This window comes from Calonectris borealis, chromosome 6 (assembly GCF_964195595.1).
Source record: "Calonectris borealis chromosome 6, bCalBor7.hap1.2, whole genome shotgun sequence".
NCBI classification, from domain to species: domain Eukaryota; kingdom Metazoa; phylum Chordata; class Aves; order Procellariiformes; family Procellariidae; genus Calonectris; species Calonectris borealis.
In genome coordinates, this window is record NC_134317.1 from 10,951,632 (window position 1) to 10,969,939 (window position 18,308).

The following is an 18,308-nucleotide window of genomic DNA, read 5'->3' on the forward strand; positions in this document are numbered from 1 at the left end:
GAATTGACCTGGTTTCTTTCTTAGCTCGTGTATCACAAGATATAAAGAATCCATCATCAGACCTTTTCTAACCCTCCTGTTGGTGAAGTGTGAGCCAGAGCCACTTCCACGGAGCTAATGACTTCATGGGACTGACGGCAGCAGAAGTCAGGAACATATTTGGGTCAGGAAGGGGCCATTGGCTTTGGATGCTGCCCAGACATTTCTAAATGAGCCACATGCGACTGATTCACCTTCACTGATGCATTGCAGGAAGCCTCGCAGATACCAAGGAGATGGGGGAGATAAAAGAGTTAATACAGAATAGAAAATATATGCAAAGCCTGCATTAGGAAGATACCATCTTCATACAGCCATCTTTCAGAGGGCTTTAACACCACCTTACATGGGTGGTGGTCCCATATTCCCCATGCTGTGACAGTCCCCTGCCACTGTTTAAAACAAAAAAACAAAGTTTCACAGCCAGAAACTGCATTGAGAGGATAAACAAGAGTAGAGCTTCAAAACTCAGTGCAGTATCAGGGCTAAGCACGTTGGCAAATCAGCCCCGTGGGGTGCTCGGTAGGCTCTGCATTGTACTATACTGAGTATATATTGAGCTGTATATACTAAGCCAAGCTGCGATCAGCAAAACTTTTGTCTTTCGTGCGCTTATAGATCAACCTGTACCCAGCTGACCACTTGTATGGCGGGTGCAGCTGTGGGACCCTTGGGACCCACCCCAGGCACCCTGGTGTGCCCCAGCACCCAGGCTCTCACCAGACAGCTCCTCGTTTGTGTTAGGAGCGGATCAGCCCATTGCTGCGGTCTGAGGAGCTGCCAGTGCCTGCTTCCAGCTGCCACCAGCTTATCCATGTGGTTTTTGCCGATTAACTTTTTTGTTTCATGTGCCGTCTGCATGCAAAGGTGGGTCACTGAGTGTCACCTTTTGTCCTACTAATTTCTACTCCCGCTCTCCCCTGGTACCAGCAGCGGTTGAAAGAGGAACAGACTAATTATCTCCAGCTCTGACATCTCTGCCGTGCATAGAGCCCCGCTCAGGCTGACTCCAAAATCACCCTCTGCCCAGGGCAGAAAGCATCTGCTGCCCTTGGACTTCACTCTGTCCCCTTTCCCCCTACCCTGCTTTACATCTCTGCTCTGCCAGATAAGTCTGAAGCTGGTAGTTCCAACCTTTTGCCACCCAGGGATTTTATTGCCTGCTGGAGAGAAGCTCAGAGTCAGTAAATGATGGATGAGCTATGGGTCAAGTCCCGCTGTTAGGTTCAGCTGCCATCATGGCATATTCCAGCAAACTCCTCCTTAATTTTTCCAAGTGAAACCAATCTTGACCCTGTTTGGGTTTGCTGCTTGTTACCACTTTGGCTTAGGAATCGGAGGTGGCTTTTGGTAAGAAGGGTGGCTGTCCCTAGAAGAAATGCAAGGATGCACAGAGGACTGAGGTTCAGCTCACAGGTCTGCTCCCGACTCCTGGCATGACCTTGAGTAATGCTCAGCTGTAACACAGAGAGGAGAGTTCCCTAACTTGGCAGGGTGTTGTACGGGTGAAATCTTGGCGGGACTCAGTGACACCCACATGACTGCCTGATAGGTGCTGTAAAAGTGAAGTACCTAAATCTGGTAGCATGTTTAAGAGCTCTCTTTCCCTCCCCTGCCCAGACCTCTCAGCTGCCTAAATTACTAGCTCTGAAGGTTAGAGGGGTCTTGGTTTAGTTTGTTGGTAACAACATGGTACATTTTAAAAAGTTGTCTGGGTTTTTAAATAGTTTCCCAGCAATCAGAAATAGGAAGGGATGCTTGGAATTGAGTATTTTCCAGCTGAGATTATTTTTTCAAGAGAAAATTATGAGCCCTTCCTCCTGTCTTGCCCTGGTCCCTTATTTCCCTGCTCTGTCCCCTTTCCTGGACATACCTTCAGGAAGACCGTGTTTCTTGCTGATCTCTGACTAGCTGCACCAAACCAGATATTTTCACTTGTAAAGGCTTCCTTCCGTAAGTTAGGGACATCAGCAGCAAAATTTTCCCTGTCTAGGCATCCTGAAATGTGGTTGTTATTTGCAGGCTTAGACCAAGCATTCGAAGTAGGGCAGCAGAGCAATATGCTACACCCATGCTTTTCTTTGAAAATACAGCAGCAAAGGCTTGCGTTTGGGATGCCTCCGGGAGTGAGCGCCCGGCTCCTGCTGAGTGCCAGCTGACAAGCTCCGGAGCCGCCACCTCTGATGCAGGCGGGAAACCACCAGTGAGGGGACCACAGTTTAAAACCCCTCTTGAAAGCAACCCTCAGAGGGAGCTGGAAATATTCATGCAAAATGCTTGGGAGCCATGATCTCACCTGAAAATGGGGGAAGTTCTTGTCTGCAGAACAGGGACTGGCTTCTTGCTGCCTCCCCAAGTGGATAAAGGGCTCTTGACTCCCCATTTCAAGGACTTAGTCCATCATACAGCCTGATGGTCTGGCTCACGAACCAACACAGACCCCTAGGACAGAGAAGGAATCCCTTCAGGGCTGTTCCTCATCTCAGACCAGAGCATTTCTGTCTCCACGATCTCATTTTCCTGTAGATGACAGCAGTTACCTGAAGGTGTCTTTGCTCTGTGCGAGGCTACAGCTTCACTGACTTCTGACGGTGCCAACTGCTGGTCCAGAGCCACCATGCTGATGCTTCACCCCGCTGGTCAGCAGCCTCTCGCCAGCCACAGACCAGCAGGCAGCGGAGCTGGCAGCTGCGGCTCCGGAGGAGCATTTGTGAGCTGCCTGCGGTTACGTGCTCGGCAGGGGCTGGGGGCTGCTGCTTCGCACAGAGGCAGGAGCCCACCTCTCAGCTGAGTTGGCAGCATCTTCTGGGAAATTCCTGCTGAGTTTCTAATATCACACTTAACCTCTGATTAGAAAAAGAAAAATGCAGTCTGGCACACTACCCGGGAAAGGTTTCCAGTCGCGTTTTATTCTGTCCAAGAAACGCAGGAATACTCATTGCTTTCTCTGTGCTATGTACGCTTACAGAATAGAGTGAAAAAATACTGGAATAGAGTGGAAAATAGCCAGGCATGAGGTCCTCTGCTAACTGATGTGTGTTCCTCTTCCTTTTAGTCCACCCTTGGATTTATTGCCTTGGTAATCAGCACTCTGCACACACTCACGTACGGATGGTCGAGGGCCTTCGATGAGAACCAGTACAAATTCTACCTGCCTCCGACCTACACCCTCACGCTGCTTGTCCCATGTACTGTAATTCTAGCAAAAGTCATCTTCAGTTTGCCCTGCATCCAGCAAAGACTTCTGCGAATCAGGAGGGGCTGGGAGAAGGGGAGATACGTGAAGTTTGTTCTGCCCAGCGCAACGGGGGAATATTCAAGCGGGGAGACCTCTAGCAATGTCTAACAGAGCCCCGGCTGTGACAGAAGATTTCAAAGCACTATCAACATTTCTATAAAGGTGTTTCTTTTTCTTAAATATATGTATGTTTTGGTATAATTGTATTGTGGGTAAATAATAAAATTTGGTGACTTTAGAAAATGGATGACCATGAAACTAGTTTAGACAGCAGTAGTTAAATTATATTGCTGATTTGCTAGGACAATTACTGCCTTAAAAAATGACTGTGAAAGCCGAGCTAGCAGCACTAATATACATGGGAAACTGATGGACTCTTGATCAGTCACTTGAGGTGCTGGTTGGCAGCTCCCCGGACCAGTACTTCTCAGTTGCTTCCCTAGCTGTTCTCATAAATTTCAATGCCTTTTTTTAATATGAAGTAGCACAGGTTTTCTGGGTTTTATGACAGCAAAGATATCCTGCCTCTTGAGTGTCTGGATCAATCAAGGCAGTGAGGTTTAGAAAGATGAATTGTCTGTGGTTTTCGCCTCCTCAATGAACGCTATGGACAAGTAAGAACAGCAATATCCATGTTATGTAGCATCTGCAGATTTTACTAAAAGCATCCAAATCTGACAGCAAGTCCAAGTATCCCTGTTCTCTCAAATACAGACAGCACTTCTGGTCCTGTAAGCTGTGCCTGGTGCACGTTTATAAGCTACAGAAATAAAGCACCTTTTCCAGCAGCATAAAAGCCTTTGAAGAGAGAGATGTCCCTAACATCACACATCTGGTCTGCACTGCTGGCTCTCAGATGACAGCTGCTGCTGCATGTTCTCTGTTCTACTAAGCCAAAGTTTCAAGCAGTATTTGATGGAAATAGAGCAAAGATAATTATCGGAAAGACCTGCTGCTTCACAAAATTACATGGAGAAAACCGAGGCCTTCCAGCTGGCCTTACATCAAATAATAGGGTGAAGCTTTTGGAAATCATTGTCACCTGAGCATGGCCATTTACACAGACAAAACAGCAGCTCTAAACACATCGGTTTCACTAGCAATAGTAAGATCTTTGAACGGTCTTGCAAAGGGATCAGCGAGTCTTGACCACAACATGAAAATACAGCAGTTGTATATATTTTGGGCACAGTCCTTCATTGTCTTGCACCTTAAAAAGTCACTTGCTAGATCACAAAGCAGGTATCAAATGCTCTTCTGACTTCACACCCACTTTGGACAAGGTACAGGGCAATGAAGATTTCTGTCCTAATTTCATTTTCCACCTGTCACTTTCTATCCCTTTAAGCTCTTGCTCTTTATCAGAATAATTCTTTAGGTTTTGGACATCCAAATCGCCAGAGAATGGACAGCCACTCACAAAAGCTCATTTAAAAGCAAGCAGTCGGGATGACACAAGAAGACTACCTCATAAGGTCAGATACAAAGACATGGCTAGAATAGCCTCATTTTCCTACAGTTAAGTAAAAGACACCACTCAGTGCTCAGTATTGCTTTGAAAAACAACAGCTGTTGGCATCAAATGAGGTACGGTTTGCGGCACAAGAAAGTACTTGTTACTAGACCGGTTAATATAAATGGGGGGAAATGATCAACTTTGGGGTACATAAGCCCTTCTACAAGCCAACATTGCTTCTGTAACTTGGATGATTTCGACACAGGCAGAGAATCTTAAGAATTCCCTGTTTAGCCTCAAATAACTACAGTGAGTAATATTCTCCAAATATTGCTCACGTGCCAGTGATGATACTGAGGGATTTCAGTTCCTGCCTAAGGCTTACAGTGAAGTCTCCAAACGCCACTTCTTTTCACTGAATAGAAAGAAATCAGCATGAGGGAAATGCCTAGATTCCATAATCAGCTGATTTTTTTTGTTTTGTGTTTTTTTTGGCAACATGGGAAAGGTACCATTCTTTCCCACTGTCCCCTTCAGAAGGCTGCGGTTATTCAGGTTTCCCCAGCCACCTCCACAACCTAGCCCAGATCGGCACCTGATCAAATCACTCACCAAGCAGATTGATTACCCAGCACTATTTATTTGTGGTTGAATGGTAGGTTAAGTTTCCACAGGGATTTGAGACAGTTTCACCTGAGTATAATTCCACCCACTCCAGTTTAACTCATCCTTAAGGGAAAGCTGGATTCAGCAAGCTTGTTGTTTTAGTCTTCTCTTCCATTTCATCATCAAGCAAAGTCAACATAAAAGCACCAGTTTACACAATTTCTGGTTACAATAGTGTATTCCAATGCCTATTTTTCCCACCTAAGCTTCTTTTCACATCTTTAGATCAGGCAAGACTACTGCCTGGTGGCAAAAAAACAAAAGGATTAGGAGGCAGGGAAAGAACATTACTCAGACTTGCAGGCTTTGTCTTCAAGAGGAAAGGTGTGGTTTTATTGTGAGTTGCTGCAAGGTTAAAGACTCACTTTTCTGCCCAGCAGAATATGGTTTGCACCTTTGCTTTGTTTACATGACTTTCATGCCCACATACCCTTTCCCATCAATGGCAAAAGGACAGTTTTCATAAGCAGAAGCAGAGTCAGGCACCCGGACCTACCTGAGGAGCTGGCTCCGTTAGTGAGTCAGCACGGTGCTTTTCAGACAGACACAAGACCAGATGGACAGATGAGCCAGCTCAAAATCCCCACAGCTACCGCAGCTCCACAGCATCTAAAAAAAGGCTGGTCAAGTGTCTCCAGGTAACACCTGTGCCAACATACTGTCCAGCCAGTCACCATCCCTCTTAAAGGCTGAAACCAATTCCTATAAATGCAGAACAATATTTCAAATGGTGCCCTCTGTAGGTGTCTGGTCCTTAAAACCTTTGACACAACAGTTTGAGTAATTTCTTCTGATTCTGGAATGCTGAAAAGTTTGAGGAATTTTTTAATTATCTTTTCCCTACAAATTTTTTGATGTGGATAGGGGCTTTAGTGAGGTTAGCTTAAAATTTACCAATTAACTGGTTTTGTACTTGGAGTTTCTCTCTCTGTCTCTCTCTGTATATATGTACACACACATATAAATTTTATTGCAGAATATATAGCTGGACTGTAAATTCTTTCTATTTTTATTTTCTGTATTGCCTACTATGTGCCTCTGGGATATGTAAGAACCGACTGAAAAGCTGTAAGAAAAGCTGTAAGAGTAAGGCCAGTTTTAATCACTGGCTCTGTAGTTATATAAAAGATATTCTGAACAGGTCTATATAATTATAGCAGAATTCTTTTGAGTCTTTTTTCCCTCCTCCCCCTAAACAATACCATTACTTTAATGGTAGTAGTAGAGTAGTGTGATTATCTAGAATTTAACCATTAGGAAATAAAACCCACTACAGCCAGCAGCTGATAGAGTCTCGTTATCAAGGTAATAAGTGAAAATGATCATTGCTGTGACCCATGGTGCCAGGGCCTCAATTACGGAGTTCCTATGCATGTGGGAGGGCACAAGTGTGTACAGACATACAAGAGGGTAGTGATATTACACAGCACTTGTAGCACAGGACCAAACAAGCTTAATTCATTAAACAAAAAGTGCTGTTGATACAGTTCAAGGAAGAGGGAGTTCCAGATGAGGGTTTATGGGACTGGAAAGAAAAAGGCAGTTTTAATACTATCAATTTGTTCTCTGTTCCTTAAGTCACTTCTTCATAGAAGTGGCATGCTAGATCAACCAACTTCTGGATCTGCAGCATTGCATTTTAATGAGCTAATTTGTAAGTTGGCTTTAATGAGTTCATTTAAATTCCTGTGCTGAAGATTAACCTCTGCAGGTACAGTTCCCTCACTCCTTCTATTTTATAATACAAGGCTTTTAACAGTGCAATTGGTTTCTTGCTCTTCAGGGATTTACTTACAAAGTGATATATCAAACTACAGTTAAATTTTTAGGGGGATGCATTTGCTTCAGCACCTCTATGCAATATATTTCCTCCAGTCTCTCCAAGATGGCCAGCGCAGCTGCTTGACCTGCTACAATCAGCAACAAAAGTCTGGTGTTATCCTTGAGCTCAAAATTTCACGCACTGAGCTAGCAGGATCTGCAGACTGTGCCTCAGGTCGGAAGAACGAGATTTGTTACACTAGGACAGTTTTCTTTTATCTGTTTATTGTGCCTTAATAAGCAGCATCAGTTTTGCAGAATTTCTACACAAGGTTTTTTAGTGCAAGTCAGAACCATGCTTATTTTAAAGTTGAGCATGCAATACACAGGAGGGAGATATCATCTATGATTAGGGACAGTTCTTGTTAGCAGAGCGTGCGCAGGACTTTCATAATCAAAGACTAAAAATAACTGTTGTGTGTGGCCAGTCAGGAGGATCATGTATTACAAGCCATAGTATTACAGGAACCTTTCAAAGACTTAAAGTGGCACTACTGCAGTCCTGCTAAAAAGATAATCTGCTTTAGATTTAGAAACCTCAGTGCTGGAGAATCCACTACAGCTGGTTAGTTACTCTTGTTATCTGTTTCCCATATCTGATCTGCAATTAGCTAGCTTCAGCTGCTGCTGCAGCATGCCAGCCTGCTGGCTTAAAGAGCTATCTACCATCAGATGTCTGCATTTAAGTAGCTGTCTCATTTAGCACTCTATAGAAAACAAAGTTACTGTGCAAGATTCAAGCCTGTTTTCTGCAAAACCACGTTTATTTGATTTGGGAGGGATGGGGCAGGGGAGTAGTGTGAAGAAATGGCCACGATACTAACTGCTAGGATATGAGGCATTCATTTCTAGATTGCTGCTTTGACTCTAAAACCAACTGATGTCCTCCAGTTGGATGGACACAAATACATACATAGAGCCACTACTTGAGGTAGTGTGAAAGTAGAGTGAAAAACAGACCGATACCACACCTTCCATTTTAAAAATCTTGGTTCACTGAAGAAAAGGGGCTTCCCAATCCGGCCGTAAAGAATATGTTCCCTGGGCTTCAGGTTAGAAAGCAGAATTAAATCTTCTCAATATGTGAAATGAGAGCAGACAGCAGTAGCTCTTAAAGTACTTGCTGACATTCCTGGTACACAACACGAAGTCACCTGCCAGAGAGCAGAAATGGACATACAAAGGTAGATTCTTACATTAATCTGTGATACTGAGCTCTTCAATGTATTCACTACCAATTGAAACTCACACTCTTCTGGCTGGCTGCTTTTGGCCCACTACAAAGGAAAGAATCTATTGCTATCAGAGAGAGGATGCTAGCAAACAAAAGGTACAATCCATATCTCATCAAAAATATCATACCTACAGCAAGATGAAAGCTCTGCGTCCCATCCTTTCTCCCACTGCATCACCAGCCCAAACACCCACCTTGGCTCCCAGCTATCTGCCAGGCATATCATGCTTCAAGACAAAGTCCTGGTCCCCAGTGAAGCAGAACTGGGTGCTGTGCAGAAGGAAGAGAAGCAAGAATAACACCTCCCAAACAACCTGCACTTTGGTGCTGGCTGCACCCATGCGTGCAGTAGTCTTCCTCTGCAGACAGCGCAAGACTGCACAGCTGCAATCTCCCATGCATCACCCCCAGATTGTGAACTGCTGTTGAGGGTTATAGGGATAGTTTGGCATCAGTAAGCAGTTCTCGTACACAGCAAGCTGTGGTAAACTTCTAGCATGACACCAGTGCTACGAGCCTAGAAGAATGGAACTAAAGAAGCAGCCCAAAACAGAAGGAAGGAAGAATTTAGGTCACCCAGGCTCTACCTGCCACTTAACTTCCCTCTCTTCGATACCCTACCTGGCATCTGCAAGCTGCTGCAAGAAAAGTGACAGGAATCTCAGCAGAAAGCTCTGTCGCACCGTGTCCCTGTGCAACAATTCAAATTTACCCTTTTAACCAGGCAGCATCTATGCACACTTCAATCACTGACATTATAAAGCTGTGCACAGTGCTTGGGTTTGGGCTCTGAAACTCATATCCCATCTCAGCTCATCACAGCTCAGAAAGCATGGCCCAGAAAACGCAGTGCCAGGCTCTCCTCAGCCCTTGCACTACAAGGAAGAAATAGTAGGAGCTTAGGGTCAGAAGCATGGAGGATACATTTGTTGCATGTTTAAGCTGTGTTGCTGAAGATGTTTTGCTCTGCTTTGCATGTGTGTCTGTTCTGGGTGGTTTTCCTTGTGTTTAAAAAAAATAGGCATACTTAAAGTCTACTTTACAAAACCTCAGCAAATTAACACTGATCTTTTCCAGACAATTCTTCAAATGAATGTTCTGCACATGCCTCCTCACAGCATGCAAAGATTTAGATACGCTGGTACTGGCTCCACAAAGGATGCTCTCTAACAAGAGGAATTTAAGCACTGATACCAGTTCAATTTGCCGCTTTTTGATTTTAATATAAAAAGACATACTTTCTGCAAGGAAGGATTCAGCTTTCCTCAGTAGAACCCTAGTACAGACTTTGCAGGCTAAACCAATTCACAGATAAGCACTTTTCATAAACATTACATATTTCTTGGCTTACACAGGTTCTGGAGAATGAAAGAACAGGCTGTGCTGACATCTGGTGGCTCTCTCTGCAGACAAAGACAGTTTATGGCAATAGGTCTTGGCTTTTTGCTGCATTTTTTTGCATCCCCGATGTAACTTCTCTCGTTTCCTTCCAAGATACAAAGCATTATGATAAAAACATTTTTGTTTCCACTGTCCAGTGGACAGTGCTGTCCTATGCAAGTCCTCCTGTAAAGCAACAAAGGATCCTTTGTTGTGCACTATTAGCAACAGTGCAGAAAAGGTCTCCTCTTTATTTCAAAGCTTATTTCTTCATGAATACAAAAAAAAAGGTACATTCACTGCCACAGGAAATGCTACTGTTGCGTATCAGATGAGGTGTAAACCTAACCATTAAAGCATGCAAATCAGCAGAGGTGGCAGCAAGGAGCAAAGGGAAGTGGCAGGGAAAACATGCAAAGGTGTGTCTGTTTCTCTAAGTCAATAGGAAAGCAGGCAGTAGGAAAAAATCAGTGTCCTGATAATATGAAAAGTAGTAAAATTGTCTTCTGGGCATCATTGCTTGATTCATTAATCATTTGCAAATCTGTGCCAAGTAGTACTTCGAAAAGGAAGTCAGGGAAGGAGGATCAGGTGCCAACCAGCAAGACTGAGCTCAGTCCAAACTGTTCAATAAGCAAAAGTGTGCCCTTGCCTTAAGCATTTGTAATGCCTCCAGCTGGCTGAAGTTCCTCCGAAGCCAGGATCCTATCAGTCATATGAGACCAAGAATGAGTATCGCATGTTCTGTCTTCTCACTCTCGATCTCTGGACACTCAGGATTTCTGTGGTTATCAGCTTGCAAGGACAGGACCATGGATGTCCTGTCACGGCTGTGGTAACTCTTGGACTGTTACTTGCAAGCTCTTTTTTAAGTAAATGATCTGTCAGGTGATATGCTGAATACTTCCAGGGAGTGAGAGAGAAACACCACAGCTTACAACTTATCTCTGGATCACCTCTAAGACAGAGTGTTTACATCTGATAAAGCAGTTCCCCAACTTTAACAGTGGTGCATATCAGACCTTTGAGGACTCCTTTATGCCATTGGTAACTCAACATTTAACTCGGCTATCCATGTCAGCAGTTTTCTTAGCTCTTGCTTCTTCAAGAGGCAACATTACCTCTGGACAGAAAAATACACAAAAACTGCTGCATGCAGAAAATATAACATGACAGAGCCAGAAAAAACAAGATGCCTATTCCAGCAGTTTATGAGTTTGATTCCAAAAATTATTAAAATGCACCATTTTCATACCTTTAGTGGTATAAAAAGCAGCACTACTCCAGTATTTCTGTGCCAATAGTGTTGTATAGTCAAGATTTTGTGTGCTGATTCAGTTACACTGTTACCTCTTCTTCCTCTCATGGTAATTCCTTTCCTAATTTCCTCTCTTCTCCTTTAGTAGCTATTATTCCACATCTCCTAACAAAAACTCCAGACTCTCTGAAGTTATTTTCTTTCTCCAAGAAACACCCAAGCCCCACACACACCCCTGGCTTCCAGTTTGACTGCCTTTCCCTGCTACAGTGCAATAACCCAGGAAAAGTTGCATCTTATTTCAGCGTCCACTCTGGATGCTGTTCTTTTTGTTTAAAAAAAAGGCTAGTGAAAGACTCCAAGGACATCATACTGAAAGATGAATCCTTATTAACCCCAAAGCTATATGATTTACCCCACTACACATTATGGAGAAGCCACCTTTGACTAACAGTAATTGTAAACCGATGCAGTTCATGACTTCTGCCAGGATAACAAACCATGGTATCAACTCTGTAGGTGGTTTCCTTCAACAGAAAGAGGACATCTCAGACATCTCAGTCTTTAGTAATTTATTAGCCAGTGTCCACAGATTTTATTCAGTACTCAATGACCCTGGAATCAAACCTACTTTGATACAAGGCTATACCATATCCCACCAAAAAATGTTGGAACAGCATCTATCTTAACAAATTGTCAGTTATTATCTACGGTTTTGTGGGGTTTATTTGAAAGAAGGATTATTAAAGGTCCAGTGAAAAAAACCACAGTAGAAAAACACTTCAGGAAGAATCCAGTTTACAAGTGTGGTCATTGAGAGCATTACAAAAGGCTTTACTGTGCTGCTGCAGAAAGGAGCCAATGAAGGGCCATTGCCAGAGCGAATAGAGCTCACAAAGCAGCAGTTTAACTCTTCCCTTGGAAAGAGAAGCTAATCTGGAGTGCCAGATTCTTGAATATTCTTGAATATTCGTATTAAAACATTTACCGTTTTCTTGTTGATGCTGTAGAATTGCTCTTTCACTGTGCCACACTCCATGTGGCACTCCAACGTTTGTAACTGTAGTAGCCAAGAAAGTACAATTGTTAAAATTTGGTGATTCTTTCAAACACAAATGCCCTAGAGAAAAGAGATCACAAAAACAATCCAAATCCGTCTGAAGGGGCTGAAGACCAAATTCAAATCCCCAGAACAGGAAGAAGAGAATGACAGTGTTTGCTCAGTCTGAGAGCCTGAGTGTGCTGATGGACATCATCTAGATGCCTTGGTAGGACAGTCTGAGACAATGATTACTCTGGTATGACATCTACTTCTTACAAAGTTACCTTCATTATTGTAAATTTGGCTGAACAAAGCTGGTGTACTCGGGAGTGCAATGCATTAGCTTAGACTCGTATTAGCCAGATTAATCTGGCAAACATGACAGACTGTGTAAGAAGGTAGCTGAGACACAGGCCCATGTTTGGGAAGCAGGTACCAGCAACAGAAAGACGGCCTGGACAGAAAGAGGAAGCAAGTGGTAAGTTTTCCTCACGAATTCATCAGAGCATGCATAACAGCATCTAAATCCCAAGAGAACACAGGTGACTTCAGTGACATAGGACTCCTCCTTACAAGATAAAGATACAACCACCCTTTTAATCGCAGATGACAAAGCGGTAGACCACTTTCACAAGAGAACAAAACTCTGTTTGAAGCAAAGCTGTTGGTGAGTAACACCAGCTACCGAAACCACCCTAAACCAGAGAGTTGTCAGGAAGGATGAAGAAAATGAGGTGGGAACAATACATAGAGGTTTCTTTGGCCCTTCATCTAAAGTAAAGAGAACTTTTATTGAGGTATTTTGGAAATCACACATCTGCTTTCACTATCACATGTCAATAAAAAAAAACATCAAAGCTCTAGGAAACGGTAAGCTTACTTCTCTGGAAAGTCTCTAGTGGAAATGCTGTTGTCAGCTCTCACCCAGAGCTGAGGGTAGATGTGTGGGTCTAAAGCAATTGCACATGAGGTCTCATTTGATTTAGCAGAGCCTATGCCCAAAAAGCCTGCTAAGGCAGAGAGCCAGCATCACTTCTATTTCGGTGAAGAGAGGCTTAAATGCACAGTGTCCCATCTTGGTAACCCCAAAAAGCAGTTTCATAAGCAGTGTCTATCTAAAGATACTTTATTGGATGCACAATTATTTTTTCTTATTCTTGATTTGGTTAATGTAGTAGGAAAGCCTGGAATTACCAAGAGCTAACATACCGCAACAGAGTATTTGGCTCTTGGAAAGCAGGAGCTCTTGAAGACATGTGGCTTGCAGACTGGGCCTCTCCTTGCAAAAATGCAATCATTCCGGTTTTATTCTTAAAAATGAAACCATGAGCTTCACTCCGTTTGGAAAAATGCCCGATTCCTACTTATGCACACTGATGTCCTGGCAGAACTCAGGTTGCTACCTCGTACATGAAGGTGTCTCCATGAAGTAAAGCTAGAAACAGGCAGCTGCTCCTTGAACACAAAAGCCTCCCAACAGTCATTTGTCCCTTTCAGCATGCTAAAGAGGGCTGGAAGAGAGTATAAAGGAAAGCATTCACCAGTGAAGAGCATGAAACACTTGCCAGTCTGCACCATTTAAACAAAAGAGACCAAACATAAAATGAGAGAAGTAAAGCTATGACTTGAAACAGAGAGATTCTCTTCTCAAGCTCTCTAAAATACCCAGTGATTTGGTCATAAAACGTTTCCATTTTCATTAGAAGTTAGTACTGTGATGGGATCTTACTGTGCATTGTATAATCTCCATATGTAGCTAGTGTCTGCTGTAGGATCACACCAAGAAAGCGTGTCACAGGTCAGAGATTGCACTGCCTGCATCGTAGGAGGCAAGCAAATGAAAAAGAAATGCGAGAAAGAAAAAAAGTAATTTATGTCCCCCAGTTTTCCTTCTCTCAGTCTCAGCATATTGACAGAAATTAATTTCTATAGGAAGGGAATTGCACTGTTTGCAAAGCAATCCTCTAGGATTTATTGATCTTTAAGAAAAATCTCATTAAGCAGAATAAGGAAAATGTACAACAGGTATGGGAAAACAAAACAATATCTTGGGATCTTCACCAGGCCGAAACAGGATTAGCTTTGTAGTTTCTGTAATCTTCCTCACAGAAGAATGCTAATTCAGTCTCATTTGCTAGAACGAATAAAAGATTAAATATTTAGCACACCAGTAACAGCCAACTATTTAGAATCTTACAAGACAATTGACAACTTTTTGGTCAAAGACAATTATAAATCACCACACACTTTTTTCTTCCCCTCATATTTTTGCAAAAAAGATTTCAGTATTAAAGATGTTGGTTAACCTTGTTAAAACAAAACAAAACAAAAAAACCAAGAACCTGAATATATAGAAGTAAATATGCACACAAGACCCCTCAAGATTTGTTTAACACACCCTTCAGAATTGTTTGTATAAGCATTCAGCAAATTAAATGATTGCATTTCTAACACCTTCAAATGCTAGAAAAATAATGAAGCATGATCTTCTCTTTTTCTGTGTATTTTTCTGTTAGGAAACGGAAAAAGAAACTATTTTTTCCATTAAATTAGCCTGTAGGTATAATAATTTAATACTTAGAGGATCAGTAGAATATTTTACAGATCACTTTACATTCTCCCTCATGACCCATCAAAATATGTGTCTGAAGAAGTTAATTTTTTGCCCTGCTGATGATTAATTCATGAGGCTTCAACAATATGCAAAGTGAAAGACACAAATTGGCTTCTCCAGCAATACCTTCAAATACCTCTAATTATTCACAGGGGATATGGCAGAGCTAAAGGACCCACAAAGGTTCAGAGCAGTCACAATTCTTTCAACCCAGTAGGTCAAGGACTTCCTCTTCTAAAACAATAAGTCAGCAACATTACTAATTCAGAACAGAGACAAATCTGATGGAAAGCCTTCACAATTATTAAACATGGAATTCTTTAAGGTGCTGAGCCAATAAGTTCCACATTCGTTTTTTAAATTAAACCTGAAGTTAATGAAGTCTGCCTGTCTTGTAAAAAAGGAAAAAAAAAGAGCAGAAGGGGTTTTAGAATCTCAACTGGAAAACAGACAAGACTGACTGCAATGAATACTGAACACTTTATTAACATACACCCTGCTCTTAAAAAAAACAAGCAAGCATTAACTTTGCTGACTAGATAATATCTGTAATAATAATCACTACCCACAGAGGCTTTCCTGAGGATACTTATCTAATGTCCTCATAATTTATAACTCTCTAGCTCAACCCTGTAAAGTGCCAAGGGCAATCAACTGCAGCTTAGAAACAATGTTCTGTGTGTCTCAGAATTTCCCAGATTTTCTAACAGCAATTCTCTGTTGTATTCTAGCAAATCTTGTCCAGACTAGGTATTGGAAAAACGTAATATGTCAATAAGAGATTTCAAATCTTCTTACTGTTTTAAACTGTACAAAATGAGAACTAGTGGTATATGCTATCATACTTCACTTCCTTCATTTACTCTTTTCCACTTCTTGTTGAAGAAGGAGGCCTTCTTCAAGATTTTACTGCAAAGGCCCCACTCCTAACTTACCTAATTTTCATATCAAGACACGCTGGAACATACCAAAATTCAAAACTATATAATGGCACGCTGCATTTTACAAAGCAAGAGTTTTTCTTTTCTATCACAAATTCCCACAACATACTAATGACTAACTGCTGTTAGTTACTCTGAAAAAAATAAAAAGCAGTTTTAAATTGTTTTCTGCCCTGAGTAAGCCACCCCTCTCTTTGTACAGAGACACAGAACAGGCTGGTCTATTCCGATTTCCTTTCACTATAACATTTACTCTGATGTTTTGACACCTTTTTTGAGATCACATCCAACTGTTTCACTGCTGTAGCTACAAACCTAGTTTCAAAGATGGATAATATATACAAATATTTATCAATACGTTTTTGAAAGAAGGCAGCTCCGGACAATGTTGTTTCTAATTCAACGTTTGGCACTGTCATCAGTCCCTCTCCTGAACTGCATTGCCTCTTATGCCTTAGGTAGATAAAAATCATGCTTAAATGAATCTTCTGCTAACTAAATTACAAATCTATAAGACTTGAGTGCCAGTAACCCTCCTTCCTGAGGAACCTTTTTTTTTTCTCCAGATAGAAAGACCTGGTTTAGTACAAACAGCCAGATACTATCATTCATATTATAGGAACACTCAAAGACCTTTAGGAAAGGTATACTGAGGCCAGTTGCAGTGCACCCCAGAGAAAAACATTAAAGAGACATCCCACGTCACTTAAAACCAGAAAGTAAATGGCAGGAAACAAAAGAGACAAGAAACCTATGAGAAAGAAATCCCATTCACTAGCTGGGGAGCAATCAGAGGGCATCAGGAACAGGAGGGAGCTTTCTCTGCGACACCCCTGCACTTAGAGCGCCGGCAGTTATGCGTTCCAGCTAGGCAAATCAGATTCAAATGAGCAAATGTCCATATCAAGGTGGAATGCAACTACATCCCTTAAGTACCCTGCTGCCACAAAGTCATTCAGCCACATTTATGAGAAGCCCAAAGGACATCCAGGGACCATCAGTTTTATCATGGCAGACATTTCTTTACATTATTACCAAAAGACATGCCCTATATGTAGTCCCCTGTCAAAATGTGAGAAATCAGGTCAAGCTTCAACTCTTTGCTATGTTCAACACATTCTCTAAATGATACTGCTTGAGCTTTCCTAAGCAATCTGGCTATCAAGCACTGTATGCTGCACATTAAACAAATCTAATCTTATTTCATTATTCCATGCTGGTTCCACTACTTACATTTCTAACCAAAACATCAGTTTAAATGTTACTGATAAGACTAAGCAGACACGGTACTAATAATCTATCTGTCAATCATTTAAAATTACTCTCAGCAGAATTATAAGCATACCCTCTAAAAATCACAATTTGCATTCTGAACATTCAGAGTGCAGATACCTACTGCCCTCAGTCCAATGATTTGAATGTACATTGTCCCCCCTTCTTCCCTGAATAATTACCAAGTAGTGTAAAGAGCATCAGGAATAGCATTTACTTTTCAGCAGGCTATCCAAACATAATCAGCCAGTTACCAGTTTAATGACAACCACAACGAACAGCACCTTCAGTCAATACAAATGTACTCCTACCTACTCCAGCTGCTTTCAGCGTACTGTCTTCTTTCAAAATCAGTTTGTCATCATCTTCCAAACTCACTACAAGTTCAGCAGTCTACAAATCAGAGAACCAGAATACAAAGATAAGAATAAGAATTTACTGACTGTCTCTGTCCCAGTCTTGTTTGACAGTGCAGAGATCTGCCTGCATTAAAGCATGTAAAAGAGGAAGAATACAGCTAATAATCATACCTTAGATTTGTGTGCTTGGTGAATAATCTTCATTGTATCTGAAAGAAAATACAATGTTTTCCTAAAATAAGGCTTAATAGGCAGGTAACACTGAAAGCTGTACTTGGGGAAGGACAGCCAAACAAAGGGTAAGGTTCAAAATCTTTTATTAACAACAATTTTGTGTATTCAGTCTAAAAGAAGAGAAAACATCTTAATTTCCCAGGCCTGCAGCCGCAGTCTTAAACCAGTCAATCCAACATTAAGGTACCACATCCTATTGGGCTTCTGTCTGCTGGCTGAATTACAATAACTAACTAATGACCATCCCAATTGCCAGTCAAAACACATCAATTTAAATGCCAGTTAGGGTGTTTTAACCTAACAGGTTTTATACATGCAATTGGGGCAGGACAAACAGCATTTATGCACTGTCAACTGCTACAGTTAAGTTGATAGGCAGCAAGTGATTAAGACACAGTAACCTGACCACTTCAGATTATTCCTTGAAATTTTCCTTCTCATGAAGAAAGCACCCACATAGAAATTTTGTTGAGCAAGTCTATTTTCCAGGAACACATACAGCCTCTCTTTTTAATGCTATACCCTCTTCAGTAATATCTATCTCTGATATGTTTGCGCAGTGTGGCATTTTAAGAAATTATGCTATACAAAAAAAGAAATATTGCTTTCCTCTGGCAATGTGGGCAGGGCTTTGTTAACATAAGGGAAAAACTGGGGAAAATAATGTGGTCACTAAAGCAACCAGATGAGTGCAAAGATCCAGAGGAATGGAAGTCAGAAGATGCCCTTGCAACACTAAAAAAAAAAAACTCCA

The 18,308-nt window shown here is 41.8% G+C and overlaps 2 protein-coding genes across 9 annotated transcripts in view; one reads left to right on the forward strand and one right to left on the reverse strand.

Annotated features, from left to right (window-relative positions):
- STEAP3 (STEAP3 metalloreductase) overlaps positions 1–10,288 on the forward strand; it is a 29,013-nt gene extending 18,725 nt beyond the window's left edge. For 3 of the 4 annotated variants that reach the window (XM_075152789.1, XM_075152791.1, XM_075152792.1), the window contains one exon: positions 3,095–10,288. In XM_075152789.1, coding sequence (XP_075008890.1) covers positions 3,095–3,385 — 291 coding nt within the window. In that variant the 3' untranslated portion in view covers positions 3,386–10,288. The remainder of the gene's footprint in view (positions 1–3,094) is intronic. The other variant, XM_075152790.1, reaches the window with a different exon arrangement.
- Positions 1–18,308, reverse strand: part of C6H2orf76 (chromosome 6 C2orf76 homolog) — a 40,386-nt gene that overhangs the window by 15,490 nt on the left and 6,588 nt on the right. For 3 of the 5 annotated variants that reach the window (XR_012674055.1, XR_012674057.1, XR_012674056.1), the window contains exons 4-6: positions 17,492–17,529; positions 17,273–17,354; positions 2,336–2,885 (exon numbers count right to left, since the gene is read on the reverse strand). Coding sequence is in view for 2 of the 5 variants with exons in the window: in XM_075152793.1 (XP_075008894.1) it covers positions 14,192–14,268; positions 17,273–17,354; positions 17,492–17,529 (197 nt within the window). In the remaining 3 variants the exon portion in view is untranslated. Of the gene's footprint in view, positions 1–2,335; positions 2,886–14,082; positions 14,269–14,293; positions 14,983–17,272; positions 17,355–17,491; positions 17,530–18,308 lie in introns of those variants that run through there. The other 2 variants (XM_075152793.1, XM_075152794.1) reach the window with 2 other exon arrangements.